Here is a 15,599-nt window from a genome sequence, read left to right as displayed (position 1 = left end):
GGCCCCCAAATTTGATGCAAATGGGGGTCCCCGGGGTTCCACTTCGATAGCCGCTATACTGGCATATGTAAAACGGATCGAAGGTATCTGTGACAACTGAGGCTCTACGCGCCCGCTGTTGCTATGTGATATAGTGTGGTAACTGTCTTGGCTAATTTGACCTTCCCTGCAGACAGACGTGTCCTTGACAAACGTAAGTAGTAAGAGCTGACGCTCTTAAAACTGAAACGCGCGGAAAAATGATATCGGGGTTGCCTTGAACATTTATACAGAGAACTGCGTGCATGTACACACATGCTGCCTTTGTGTAGCCGGATGGTTATGGCGAGTAATTTTCCCTGATTGACGACTAACGACATTCTTTTCCGCGACGCATAGAAGTGTCCTTGGTTTTTTCTGCGCATGTAGTAGTAGCGGTACATTATGTTACATGGCTTGAACATGTCACAGAAGCCAAGAGGACACTGACTTTCAGTAGCGCCATTCGACTTGCGCACACCGATTGGTGTGCAGGCGCTGTCGTGGCTGCAGCTACATGCCGCCACCGCAAGCGCGTGCGGATACGCAGGCACCGCTGGCTTCGTCGCTTGTGTATACAGCTTTTTGGGCTTTCAAAGCCGCATTATACTCTTGAGCATGCACTACTTTCATCACATTGTCTTGTGGGAACAGAAGGGAATTAGGTGAGTGCTCGAGCAGTGCCTCTCCTCTAAGCCAATTCTCGTTCGGTGAGAGAGCCAGGTCGCGGGAAGCGAGTTGAATAGTCGATTCGTCAATGTGAATGAGCACTTCATTTCGCTCGGTGCCCGTCACCAACAGACCAGAGCACCTCGCATCCTCTTCGCGACTCGCCACAGTGAACGCGCTTTGAAGCATCTTTTGTCAATTTGATCCTATCGCTGTCACACGACCGCATTACAGTATTTCTAGAATTCTGCAGAAAAATAATTACCCTCACCAGGAATCTGTCGTATGACACATCCCACGATAGGTATCTATCGCGCGGCACAATCCACGACAGGTATCTGTCGCGCGACTCATCCCACGACAGGTATCTGTCGCGCGGCATATCCCACGACAAGCTCTTGTGTCGCGCGACAGGCCGCAAGACAGGTACTTTTGTCGCGTGAAAAGAGGCGCGATAGAAGTCTGTCGCGCGACTGAACCCACGACAGGCAACTTTGCTGAGGCACGCAATCTCTGTCGCGCGGCACTAGTCCCTCTGTCGCGCGACAGTACCTGCGACAGAAACCTGTCGCGCGACAAATGCTGCGACAGGGACCTTCTTCGCACGACAAAATGCAGGAAAGATGTCTGTCGTGCGGCAGAACCCACTACAAACAACTTTGTCGCGCGAAAGAACCCACGACACGAAGCTTGTCGCACGACACATGGCACGACAAGACAGCTTGTCTTGCGACACAAAATTGTGTCGCGCGACAGATGCGCGACAAAAAATTCTGTCGTCCGTTTTGATCGGGCAGATATCTGCGCCCGCCTGCGTCACCTCGTTCCGAGCACCAGAATTTCGTCTTCAGGGACGCCGGTGGGCGAGGCGACGACGCGGCGCCGAAAAAACGCTGCCTTGTGGTTACCGCTTAAAGCGAGAATTGTGAGGTAGGCATCATTTCCTTTGCATAAAACCAATCTTTCGCCATTTCCTTTCCCCAAAACGAATTTTTATTCATTTCAATCTTCCTCTCTTAAGGCCCGGTTCGGGTGTCCACCGAGATATGTGAGACGGTTATTGTGCCATTTCCTTTAATCAAAAGCCAAACAAAAGAAGTCAGCTGACGACGTTCATAGAGTTCATTGGCGTTGACAACTTTGCAATGGCCGTTCATTTTCATGAAAGGAAAGGCGCACAGCCGGCTCCGTCGGTCAGTGGAGACCTCAATCGCTTTCATGTACGTGGCGTTGGTGTCCAACTGCAAAAGCCTGCTTTGATTGCGTTCCGCACACTGGATAGGCAGCGCGCCCTCCCTTCTATCTTGGAAGGTGGCATGCTGGTAATGGTTCATCGCGAGTGATCGATCACCAAATGAACGCTGCGGCCTAGCTATTGCTGCAGTGCCACATGTGAGCCACAACGCTGTTAGCGCTAATGGATTCAGGCCACAGCTCTGTCTCGCCACCGCCACATGTATTAAAGCATGAAGAAGGCGTCCGCATATCCAGGGAATCAGTTATGCGCCCTTTCTTTCCTCAAAGCCATCACCGTCTAGAACATTGTCAACTCCAACGCCAATGAACACAGTGAACGCCGACATCTTTCACTTAGTATAATCTGGATTAGCTGAGCTAATCCACATTATTTTTTTTACTGCACTGCGGTGCCTCTTTCTTTCTTTGCAGTCTCCTTTCACTCGTTCCCTTATGGCGCTACGGAGGGGTCTACCGAGGAAGCTGCATTCGTTTTCCCGAAACCAATTTTCTCAGAAGCCGCTGGCGCACTGGGCTAGAGGTGCCAACCACTGGTGTCAACCATGAAGAGCTCGAAAATGATCGCCCTTTGGAGCAATAGAGCAATCAATCAACCAATCATCGAAGAAGAGAACATAGAATTCGCTAGAGTCACTAATAATACGCCAGGGTGCCTCGATGACAGCGCCGCCCTAATCAAGGCAACCTATAGTATGCGCCACTAGTGAGCGCCACCTGTTGTGCCAGCATCAAAATGTGGGTGTGAAATCAAAATGACATAGAGCTGGGCTGTTCTGTTTGCAGTTAAAAAGGAACTACGCTGAGACGCAACTTAGTATTGCTGTTTTGTACTCTGTGTCCCTGTCGATCTCTTCAAATAATTTCTTTAACGGTAGATACAAAATACGAACCCTGTGGCCCTAGCTCCCAACGCAGCTGTGGCCTTGTGGTAGAGCACCCGCCTCGGCTTCAGGATGTGGTGGGTTCGACTCCCACTGCCGCTGAGCACCCACCGGTCATGCTTAATGGGTACATGCCATTCGCGGTCTGGTGCTCGGCTTTCTAGGGTGCATGGCATGGTAAAGGAGCCCGCGCCTTCAAATCCCAACACTGTGTCAGCGTTGACACGGTTACCCGGCCCTGGAATGTCCACTGCTGAGGCTTGAGAACACGAGCCGGAGGTCCAGAAAGCGGAAGGAGCCTCCTACGAGCAAAAGGCTTCTGCAAGCAACCCCGACATGGTTAAAATAAACGGGAAGGTTTACAGATGGTACGAAGGACTGAACAAGGCAGTTCCGCTGGAACCGGAGTGACACGCCTTATATAATCCAAAAAGAATCGAAACAGTGCCTTCCAGTCAACAAAACCGAACCCTGACAGAGGTCCGCTATCAGTACTAAACGTGAATGCTAGGAGCGGCGTAAACGAAATCGATGAACTCGAAAGCCTTCATCTATGCTTGCGGCCCTGGCGATAGGCTTCTCTCAGAAACATGGCTCCATCCTGATACTGACGTTATACCGATCTCGCACGATATAATTCGATGAGACTGTGGCTCAAGGGGTGGTGGCGTCTCGGCCATAATTAGGAAGAGCATTAACTACACATTAATTCCTCACAACACATCTATCGAGATGGTTTGGATTCACGTTCAACTACAGCAGAGTATCTTTCTTATGAGTGGAACATACAGGCCACCGAATGCTGATATCTCGATTTTAGGATCGTTGTACAAATTTATTCATGAGCACAGAAAACGCTGCCCTTATGTTATCATATATCCCGCGACTTTAATCTACCCATGATGAACTGGGACGAACTTTGCATAATTCCTTTATGTCTGCCCTCTGAACTTCTGTTTGATATTGCTATTTCTTTCAACCTTAAACAGATAGTTGGAATATCAATACGTGTTACTACGATCTCCAAATCAATTCGCGACCTTCTTTTTATTTCGGAAGACGCAAGTGATTTAGGGTTTGCTGTCGAAGTCTTCCCAGGCATATCTGATCACGAATCGGTTCTTTCTAAAAGCAATTGAACAAGATAGATGACACGGAGCGTCCTAAAAAATTCTCTTATTTTAGATATCCTGCCGACGAAATATATCCTGCCGATATCCGGCAGGGTGTTTTGTCGACAAATAATGTGTTACTCTATAGTGGCTATGGTGCATGCATGCGACATCCTCTTTCAGTAAAAGCTTTGTTACCAATAACTGCTTTAAATATTCCCGTCTGCCTGGAAGCATTACAGATTGGAAAAATCCTGCTGATCATGTAACATTGAATTCATTGTCACAGCTACAATAGTTAGTGTTTTTCCATTTGCTGACCTCACTTAGCGATTCGAATCGTTTCGCCCAATGCTCAAACAATTATTTTATGCGCGAAGACACCACTGCGGCGTCGTTCACTCACGTTTTAATAGTGATGTGACATAGAGTAGCAATTATGTTGGTGATGCCTTGCCTGTTGTATGTTTGATTCTTTTGTGTGGGCACCTGCCATGGTCTTGTTTTTAAGACAGCGGTATTTTTAAAGGTACGAGTCGAGTGTCTTGTCTTGCCAGCACGGTACAAGCGCAATGAAAAGAAAGGCGGACAGTGGGCGCAGCGCTATTCGCATTCCTTTTTATCGCGACGCTGTCTCCGCTATGCTAAATCTCTCCAGTGACTCGTGCGGAGCATAGTCATGGCCATGAAAGCAGTGGCTTTCAGTGACGTGGTCATTAAGTTCTATTACTTTGTGTTTTTTTACCGTTTATGCTTCATCGCACCATGGGGCAGCATGTTCTTAAAAAGCGCCCGGCCTTTTAGGTGACAAAGTCGTGTTAAGCGCATAAAAAATTTCCAAGCTTTTTATTGGACGCGTTCACCCTCCGAGATACACGGGTGCTGACGGGCGTCGTAAGCCAATTTACGCATGCCATGCTGCCTTTGGCTGTGCTCCATGCGCACAAAATGCGGCCGCTGCGGTTCAGCCAATTTGGAACGAACTCGCTCGGACCCCTAGTGCTGAAGCAGAAATGCGCAGCGCGGGAAGCAATGTGGTTTTCGAGACACGATAGGAGTTTGCATCTCGGAGAGGCACAGCAGCTGCATCGAGAAACTGAATTTGCGGGGCGAAGGCGGGGGTGTGAGCGGCGGCGAATGCAGAATCGAATCTTAAGCGTGGGCCGCATGGAGCGTTTTTCCGGGCGATTCGTAGACGTCGACGACAGCGGAGCGCTTTTTTTTGCCGCCGGAGAGGACGTATTTGCCAAATCGTCGGGTTCTGGCGGAACAGAAAAAAACGCCGACGCCGGGAGAGGGCAGCGACAGAGGGCCAATGAGAGCCGGAGCGAGCGTCACGTGAATCTGGACGGGGCGCGCCGGTGCTCACGGCTACAATACCCGGCCGAAGGAGACTCTCGCATGATGGATGCGGGCTCGCGAGCATAATTACGGATTCAAAATCTGCCCTTCGAAGGTTAGAGTACGGGTTCAAAAAACGCGGGTTAGATTCCGGGCGCGGCGGTCGAATTTTGATGGAGGCGATATTCTAGAGGCCCGTGTACTATGCGATGTCAGTGCACGTTAAAGAACCCCAGGTGGTCGAAATTTCCAAAGCCCTTCACTAAGGCGTCCCCATTGCCTGAGTCGCTTTGGGACGTTAAACCCCGATAAACCATAAACCACAATTTCAAATCAGCGCTGAACAACTTTAGTCTTATGCTATTGCAGTTGAGTTACAGCATGCAAGTTCAAAGGAATGGGTGGGTACAGGCAATTCGAAAAGAGCGAACGAGTCGTGAAATGAACCGCATGGTAGTGAAACGCCAGAGATAAATTGGCGAGCATGTGGGAAGTTTCACAGCCGTCATTAGCATTGATCTGAAGCGATATTTGTCTATTCTAAAGTGTGGAATAAAGCGACACGCCGTAGCAGAACTGGTGTGCTCAAAGCGTATGCTTTTAAGACGTGTTGGTCGGACGATGCGGAGTCGATCGGGTCCGCAACAATTTCAGCTGATGGGTTATTGGAATCGCAAAGTAGCGGCCGCTGTGCACCTGCGCTCCACGCGCTTGACTCTGCCCTGCCTTCGCGCGAATGAGGATATTATTAAACCTTCATCCGATAATGTTGAACAACACACATGATGCAAACTAGTTTCGTCCGCGAAGGCACGATCTTTTGGCAGTAACACGGATTTATCCCGTATACGTCTGGACCGAATTCCCTGCCTTCCTACAGTGAAAACGACAGCAGCGCCGCCGCGGCCATTTTGCGACAGCGACGGCTTCACTCCAGCCCGGCCAGTGAGCACATTACCCCTATTCTAGTTCACTGTACTCCAGACATGGTCACGGAAGTTGGTTTGGTTTGGTTTATGGGGTTCAACGTCCCAAAATGACTCAGGCTATGAGGAACGCCGTCGTGGAGGGCTCGCAATAATTTCGGTTGCCTGGTGCCTAATCCACGAAACACTTCGATTTGAAACCGATTCGCTTTGCCGCTACGTCACTTTGATGTCGACGTGGGTGGGGGACCTTAATTGTGGGAGAAGGAGACCGCAGCTTAAAGGATGATCACGCAAGCTTTTCTTTGCGGCCCCGAGAGAGCGTCACTCATTACTTAACTTGAGCGGGTTGCTTATAGTATTGCAGAACTTTACCGATATCTCTCAAGAAGAAAGTATACAGCAGCTGTTTCTTACCTGCACACGTCTATAGGGCAGAAACGTGGAGGCTAGCGAAAAGAGTGGACACAGTGGGAGCATTGGAAGCATACAACTGAAGAACCCCTTCTTGTTCTCAATCCAGGCCGTGTTTTTCGTCAGCTCGAGTGATGCGGCTTCAGCTGCCGAATGCGGCGTTGTTGCGGTGACGCTGACAACTTTGAGCGAGCAGCAGTTGAATGCTTCGACAGAACGTCTTGCAGAAAATACCTCAGGCATGCGTGTTTGGACGACGCATAACTTGACCAACACCAAACGCCTTCATCCGCTACGTTACCACTCACCGGCTGTATAAATTCAACTGCACAATAGCAATCGATCAGCGGGCACGGCGGCAGACTTGTAAGCTTGCAACTCAAGAACCCCTTCTTTAATCAAAAATATATAGAGCGCAACTTAAAACAGACATGGACAAAGACGAGAGCAGACACACGAGGGCTTACTTCCAACTGACGTTTATTGACAGGAACAGTTACTTATATACTGAATACAAAAAAGAAAACCCAAATATGTGAGATATACGGGCCTTAACTCTTAAAAAATTGCAACTCAGCTTCTGGCAGGGCAACCGAGGGAATCTTGCAGCATGGCTATCTCAGCAGCCTCTACAGTCTCCTATACACCACAGAACAGCTGGTAAGATGGTAAGAGCCTCAATTAAAACCATTTTACCTTTTTTTCTTTTGCCGCGCGCAAATGTCTTTTATCAGAGCCAATAAAAGCACGAAAAAGCTGAAGTGAAGGCACGGAAAACACAGAGGATTTTTCTCCTAACCAGAAGCAAACAAGCGGCACCAATAGCTGCCCCACACCATATATGGTCGTATGTGCATGAACGCGTCCACTCCTGCATTCTCTTAAGACGCCGTTTAGTATTTCGATTCAAAAGCAAATATTTTTCGGCCCAAATAGCATACCAAGGCCACGCTGCGGTGACTCAGTGGTTAGGGCGCTCGGCTACTGACCCGGAGTTCCCGGGTTCGATCCCGATCTCGACGGCCGCGTTTCGATGGAGGCGAAACGCAAAAGGAACACGCCTGCTGTGCGATGTCAGTGCACGTTAAAGATCCTCAGGTGCTCGAAATTATTCCGGAGCCCTCCACTGCGGCACATCTTATTTCTTATCCCTTCCCTTACGACGCGGTTCTGGTGTCCAACGATGTATGAGACAGATACTGCGCCATTTCCTTTCCTCCAAAACCAATTATTATTATTATTAGCATAGTGCATCTCCCGCTACAAGAACTGTCAGCAGGGCGGGTCGTTACGGGGATCGGAATAAAGCAGGGTTATTTTTACGCAGGCGCGACACGTGGCGTTGAGCGCACCATTAGCGTTTTCTTCTCTACCTGGTCGCTCGCGCGTTCTAAGGCTGAACCCAAGGACGCGGGGTGGAATTTCGGCCGCGGCGGTACAGGCGATACTAAAAAGAAGGCAAATATTGGCATAGTTATTCAAATACGAAGTGCGGCACTGCCTGAGGGATTGCGAGTCTCCCGCCAAACTTCGCTACGGCGTCACTCACTGCCTCAGTCGACTTGAGACGTCAAAACGCCATAAACGGGCCTAAAGCCGTGACAAGAAGCAAAAAAGGAGCCTCGTGATGTGTCACCCAACAAACACATCGCCAAGATGGTGGGGTGGGATTGGCTGTGAGCATTCCAATCCTCATGCCCCTGGGCTCTATGCGAAGTGGCGGGTCAAAGAGCTCACATAGTGTTGGGATTTAGGCGCAGGCTCCTTCCCCATGCCATACTCCCTAGAAAGCCGAGCACCAGGCCGGGAATGGCATGTACCCATTAAGTAACCGGTGGGTAACCGGCGGCAGTGGGAGTCGAACCCACCACCTCCCGAAGCCGAGGCGGGCGCTCTACCACGAGGCCACGGCTGCGGTGAGTGTCCAGGCCACAGGGTTTATATTTTATATCTACCATTAAAAAAGGAAGCGAAGAAGAAATCGACAGGGACACAGAGAACAGAACAGAAATACTTAGTTGCGTCTCAGCGCAGTTCCTTTTTAATTGCAAACAGGACCCAGCTCAACGTCATTTTTATTTTACTCCCACATTTTGATGCTGGCCCGACAGATGGCGCTAATTAGTGGCGCATCCTATGGGTTTAAGGGGTTTAAGGACAGCGAAGGAAAAGTCGATTTTAAGCGGGTCAAAATAACCAAGCGAAGGTTATTGATAGGTGTTTAAAATCAAGACGAGAGTAAAATTTCATAAGTGACGGCTAGGTGGCTTGAGCCACCGCCCGATTTAAAAGGGTTCAGCCGTATCCATCCATCCATCAATCCTATAGGGTGCCTTGATTAGCGTGACGCGGGCGTCGAGGCAGCCTGGCGTATCCTTAGTACGGCGCGGTACGGCGCGTAAGCCGCAACCACAAGGCAGCACTTCATCGGCGTCGCGCCTACCGGCGTCGACGCTCAGGGCCTGCTGGAGAGGGCAGCCAAACACATGAGAGCGTACGGATTTGCGTTGGTCGCGCAGATCCGTTCGAGCGCAGTGTCCCCTGACGATTTTTGGCTAAACCGTCCAAATGCCGCATACTGCAATACGTCACAATAAACAGTTGAAACAACTTTTTACAAAGCGTAAAATGTCTAATTTTAAACTTGGCGACTTAATACAGAAGTTTGAGGTTTGCTTCAAAAAGCATTATTTTTTATTTACACCGGCTGAATGACATCGGCAGCAGCATCGGCACAGTCACCAGACAGCTGTCTTCGACGAGCCGCCTTGGAGCTTCTTCCTTCTTTTTCGAGACGCACGATGGACAGAAAACTACAGTCGTTGCTTTTGAAAAAGAAGCTACTGCTTCTTATTATGCTGCAGAAAAAGCAGCGGCAGCGTAGACACTGGTGGGTGCGACAAGTCTTTCATCGTCGCAAGCAGGAAGGCCTGTATTTTACGGCGGTAAGTGACTGATTTCGTCTATTTCGCTTGCAGTCGCGTTTTCTCGTGCGCAAAACGGCCAATAGATGCGATGCTATTCTCTATTAAGTACATATGTGACCACACTTTATAGACCGCTCGAGCTGTGGCCGGCGGAGATAACATGTACAGACATGAGGGGGCTTACCTAGAGCGCCGGAGCTTCGGCTGGCGGAGCAAAGATGCGAAATTTTAACGCAGTTAGCGCTTTTCACGTAGGTGCACGAATTATAAAATCGCAAGCACAGTGCCCGCACCAAGGCAATCAACCGGCATAAGATTTCATGTTATTTCTCCCGCAGAACACCGCAAACGTGCTCTAGACAAGCTTGCTCACATCTGTTGCTCAATATCACTTGCTGGGCGAGTTGGTATTTCTTGCTTTCATTCGCACAGCGCGTGGTGTCTCCCCTCTTGTCCGTGTTCGTCTTCGCGCTCTGTGAATGAAATCCCCTCTGTAGCGTTCAGCTGCTGACATCGAGGACGCGGTATTAAATCCAGGCTGCGGCGAATTTAATAATCGGATAAGCCTCGAATTTCGCATGATTCGAAATTAGAGGTTTTGTATATTTTGTGTTTGTACGTGACGTATATTGCCACCGTACCCCTATCCTTTCTTTCTATCGCTCTTCCCTTTTTTCTCTCTACCTGTCCTTTCCATTATGCTAGCCGCAGCTCATGTGCTTCAGGTCTCGATGGCTTGCCGCTGTTACCAACATGTTTTCCTTCCAGTATTACTTTTTTTTTATAAGAAAGAGCCGCTAAGGCGCCTCTTCCATCTTTCACTTTTTCAATTCTTCCTTCACGACAAAGTTGAAGTGTTCCCCTTGAATTAGAGTTCCTGTGCCTGTTCTTCCATTATAACCAACTTTTCATTTCCAAGTTTTCAGTCTGTATATATAGAGGTGTCAATTTGCATTGAAGTTGTATGCATTTCATAAGCTGCTGTCTTTTTATTGCAGATCCAAAGAATGAGGAAAGGGGACCATGATTTTTTTTAAATACTACAGAATGTCACCGGAGATGTTTGACACCCTGTTGTCATTCGTGACCGACGACTTAACGCGGCAGTACGTCGTGAGGGAGCCGCTTGAGCCGGGTGAACGGCTCGCAATAACCTTGAGGTTAGTAAACGGCCAAAACACACTGTCTTCGCATTTTCACAACTGGCATGACAGGTAAAAATGGTGATAGTAGGCGAATATATTGAGGACAATGTGCTTTTACGTGGCGCAAATAGGTTTCTGTTAGCTCGCTTGGTATGTTTAAGTCTAAAACAGGGGGTTTCTCCTAGAACACAGCTTGACACTTCCTGCTACACACATGACTTGTGTTTGTATTTTTCAATATGCACATTACAAATTAGTTTATAGGCAATTCGTGAGTATGCCGAGCCACCTTTGTTATGCTTCCAGCACTTTAAAGTGTTATATTACTTGCACGAAACATTTACAAAGCGCCCCCTAACTGCAGTGCCTACCCTGGTAGTGCTCTGAAATGTTTGCTATTTTCCTGAGGCGTCCACCCCACACCTCTTGTATAGCAGTGGTTGGCATTCATGATCATCTCCACCTCACCTTCGTCTTACTTTAAGTTCAGGACAATTCAGGACATACAATGCATAAAGATCCAAAATCTTTCAGTGAAAATATCTTAAAATTGAAGTACCGGTTATTCTAATGAAGTTATGATTACGGCCATATACTGAGGAGGAGGGTGGGGCATCTTGGTAGCACTGCTAGTTGCAAATATAAAGTGCACATCATACTAATGTTATTAAGTGTTTATGCTCACAGTAGATTAATTCTCCTTCTAGGGATACTCATAGAAGTCCTTGTGTATAGATGAATTAAAGACTAGTTTATTTTTTGTCCGCTAAATCGTGCAAGGTCATCTGGATGCAGTAGCATAATTCCCTCCACTGCTTTAGTACTGCAAAAAGAGCTTTGCGCAGCCTTCGTGAAACAGCTACAGGCCACATGCACAGAAATGTAAAAATTGGAAGCCAAATTTAGTGCTGCATTGTGGCATACAGTGTACAATAAATGGCTTTGAAAAAAAAACCTGACCACTGTTGTCACATCGCAAATTGCACATGAGATTGGCACATTGCTGTTTTTAAAAAAATCACTTTTAAAAGTAAACTTAAAAATGGATGAAGAGGATTCCTATTGTGAAAATTATTCTTGTTCCTTAGCTACTTAGCGAAAGGACAAGACATCAAGGATATTGCCCTGGCCTACAGAGTTGGCATTGAAACAGCTCGTGTCACCATCCACTTCTGTTGTCGGATAATCTGGGCCAGACTCGAGGACCAGTTCATGAAGGTGAGAATCATCTAGTAGCATTAAACCTGTTTATTAATGAAGCTGTTGTTGTGGTGACTAATTAATTACAGGCAATAGGCATACTGGTGTTATCTTGTTCACTATCTGAAGAGATTCTGATTTCATTATCTTGAATAGTATATTGTCATTGTTGTTTGGTGCCTAATAAGGGAGCAAGTACTCATTGGCATCCAACCAAATGCACCCATACGACTAGATACGTAAGCTATACAGCTTTCTCAGAAACTTTGTAGTTAAGGAAAAAATTCGTTCTGGTTTGGTGTTCAAATCCGACACCATGCTTCGCCAGAGCAGTTGCTCTGCCAACTAAGCTAACCGGGAGGCGAAGCTTATGGTATGGCGAGAGAGAATTGATCAGTAACTCGAAGGGGGAACAGTGTGTGTCAGATGTTTTGGGTATCCCCCAGGTAGATTAGATTTGTAATAAGGGAGTAATTACTCACCACTCATTGGCGTCCACCCAAGCGCAGCCGTCCGGCATATACACACCCTATTCGTTGTCAGCTTTATGTGTAGAAGCCCTTATTTTCGTAACAACCTGTGCACAGTTTCCACACTTTCCGTTATGCATTAGTAGTGCAAGCAATCCTGTGCTCATTATGAAGGGCTCATGCGCTGAAGGAGCGTGTGGTTGAGCTTGGAACCGCTTCTTTGCATTGCATTCCTAGTACTGTAGCATATTTCTGATACATGTCGCAATTTACTTGGCATAAAAAAACATGGAGGTACTTCCTGATTCATTATTTTTTCAATTGCCTACAGTTGGCATAAGAACGGTTGGGCCACTTACAACAGTAATGAGACTGTTTTGTTTGTGATGTTCACAGGTGCCATCAGAAGGTGATTGGGTGGAGATTGCCAAAGGCTTCAAGAAGCGATGGCAGTTTCCGAGCTGTTTGGGGGCCGTTGATGGTAAACATGTTGCCATCACGGCGCTTGCTAACTCTGGAAGTGCTTACTTCAACTACAAGGTAAACATATTGCTTTAAGCAAATTTAAGTGCTTTGTGCATTTATTCAACTTATCAGTTATTTTTGCTTTTTACAATCAGCATAAGGACTGTTGGCAAGCTGCATATAATTATATGTATAGCTCATTCCCTAACCAGTGAAAGTTAATAAAACAGACCCGTGATATGCATTCAAGTAATGCGCCAATGACAATGTTTTCAAGCAGCTAGCTGTTTAGTGGTGCGAAATTAGGTTTATTTTCTGAGAGGAATATTGGGGAGCAGTGCAGTGTGTTGACAAGTTGTAGGTTTTACATTCTTGTTTCAAGAGTGTGAATTGTCATGTTTTAGTGTTGCACCTCTGAGCAAAGCTGTGATAGCTTAAATTGGTCATTAGTATCTGAGGCATGCAGTGTGGTTCTCTAATGCAGCAGACCAAATAGTTTGACGTGTCTGTGCTATAGGTAATGCAATAGAACTGCTGGTCACAAGACTACCTTTGTGGCGCGTGTACATTGGTGAGGGGCTATCTGGATGTGGTGGCATTGCCATGAATGCAGTGATTTATTTAGTCAACCACTAAATAACACTTTCGCTATGATATGAACCACTTAAAACGATATACAATTTTTAGTGGCATGTTTTCTTTGGCAAGGCATATAAGACAAAAGCGTTGATGGAGCACCGTGTGGAATTACATGCCTAGTAAATAGTTTATAATTCAATTTCTATTCTTATGCAGTTTCAGCTTTAACACCCGAGCGGTGGCTATGGCAGATTGTATTCCATGTCACCTGAGGTGTTACAAAAAACCTGCAATATAATGGAACTTGATTGTTTTCACTGGTTTTCCAGCTTGAAAACAAAAGCATGAATGACATCAAATAAACAAGCGACTATAATATTGCAGTTTATTTAAGGCCTTGTGGCCCAGTATGACATTAAAGCCACTGTTGAAACTAAATGAATTGTGGCGTTTAATGTCCTGAAGCGACACTTGAGCTTTGAGGGATGCAGTGGTGAAGGGCTGTAGATTAATATAGACCACCTGAGCTTCTTTAACGTGCGCTGACAGCGACATTCAACCTGCAGTCCCCTGGCTCAGTATCTGACTGCCCTGACTGCTAAGCCGCTGCGCTGGGTCAGCTCTTGTTACTGAGAATGGAACAGGATGACAGAGGAAATTCAGTTATAAGGTATTTTGCCTGGTTTAGGTAAATTCTTTGTATCAATTTGTTCACTAATGTGATATACATCATTGGAAGGAAGGAAGCACACTCTATCCGGTACCTTTTTTTAGTAAACCTGATAATAGGAGATTTACGATATGTATTTGCAATTGTTGCAGTACTCGGTGTTACAAAAAACAATATTTTAGAACCTGAGGATGACCATGACATTTACTCTATCGTTCACATATTTTATTTTGTCTCAAAATTTATCTGCACTTTTGGTGCGTGGACATTCTGGTTGTAGTAATGGGAGGGGGGGGGGGCATAACTCCTGCCCACCTCCTTTCAATTTGTCTTTTTTGTACTGTGGACAGGTACAACTTCAGAACAAAGTGGCAAACGCCCCTCAGAACAGGCCCTCCAGCCAGTTGTGTCGACCGTTTGACATGTCGCGTTTATTCCCCTAGCATGGCATCACGGGTGGCTAGCAGGTGGGATGAACATAGATGAACATAGATGAATGGGATGAACATAGACCCCATGACACCTGACGACCCTTTTAAAAGTGCTTGCTGCTTCATTCTATAGTTATACTGAACTATAATATACCTGAAGTGCCTGAAAATTCTTGCTGCTTTTAAACATGATTAGAGGGCTTGTGAGGTTATTGTAATAAATATCTCAAAAAGGTTGCCGTACACCTGCTTTTTGCTTGCATGATCGGGGATGGCTTTAATACAGGTTCACTTTCTACATAAATCCAGTGTAGCTAATTTTAAAATTAATGCTGCACTAAGGCGAGTAGGCAGCATTCATTATTTTAGCAGCTAAAAACTGCATTCATTGCATCTGGCTTACATGGTTGTGGTAAATCTACTTCTTTGCATTTCAGCACACTTTCTCTATTGTCCTAATGACCATCATAGATAGTTGCTATAAGTACGTCCTCATCGATGTTGGTGCCGAAGGCCGCCAGAGCAATGATGGCGTCCTCAAGAATTCATAATTTGGAAAAGCTCTGGTTGCTGGCAAGCTTGGTCTTCCACTGGGCTCCCAGCTACCCGAAACAGTAATGATTGCTCCATACTTTGTTGGAGACGAAGCTTTCCAGCTGCGGAAGGACTTCATGCGGCCATTTCCTGCTGAGCAGCTTCAGGATGAGAAGAGAATTTTCAATTATAGGCTGAGTAGAGCAAGGTATGTAATCTCATTTGTTTTGGATGATGTCAATTGAATATTTTCTATAGTCGGGTACAACTTTAGAAGACAGGAGAGGCCCCGCCCAGATGACCGAAGCGCAGCAGCCAATTTCCTCCGCGACTAAAGAAATAGTCCCGCTCAAAAAATTGTGACTGCTTCTAAAACGCGTATTTCTCTGTATAAATAAGATTTGTGTATCTTGATGAGTGGTTTAGTAAAACTATCATGATGCAAATGCTTCAGCACATGCTGGATCGCGAGAGAAAAATAACTCCGTGCCTTCTACAACGCTGTGCGTCGTCTGCTACGGAGCGAGATCGGCGGCACCGGGCGTGTAATTACAAAACAG

General features: G+C 46.7%; 1 protein-coding gene across 1 annotated transcript; it reads left to right on the top strand.

The window, feature by feature from the left end:
- The first annotated feature begins 10,592 nt into the window (after nt 1–10,592).
- LOC144122288 (uncharacterized) lies at nt 10,593–15,056 on the top strand. The gene is made up of 4 exons (XM_077655801.1): nt 10,593–10,705; nt 11,779–11,908; nt 12,757–12,900; nt 14,943–15,056. Exons 1-4 carry the CDS (start codon nt 10,593–10,595, stop codon nt 15,054–15,056), a joined length of 501 nt encoding a protein of 166 aa, XP_077511927.1.
- Nucleotides 15,057–15,599: the final 543 nt, after the last annotated feature.

Source organism: Amblyomma americanum, chromosome 1 (genome assembly GCF_052857255.1).
Source record: "Amblyomma americanum isolate KBUSLIRL-KWMA chromosome 1, ASM5285725v1, whole genome shotgun sequence".
NCBI classification, from domain to species: domain Eukaryota; kingdom Metazoa; phylum Arthropoda; class Arachnida; order Ixodida; family Ixodidae; genus Amblyomma; species Amblyomma americanum.
This window is presented reverse-complemented; position numbering and strand designations above follow the sequence as displayed.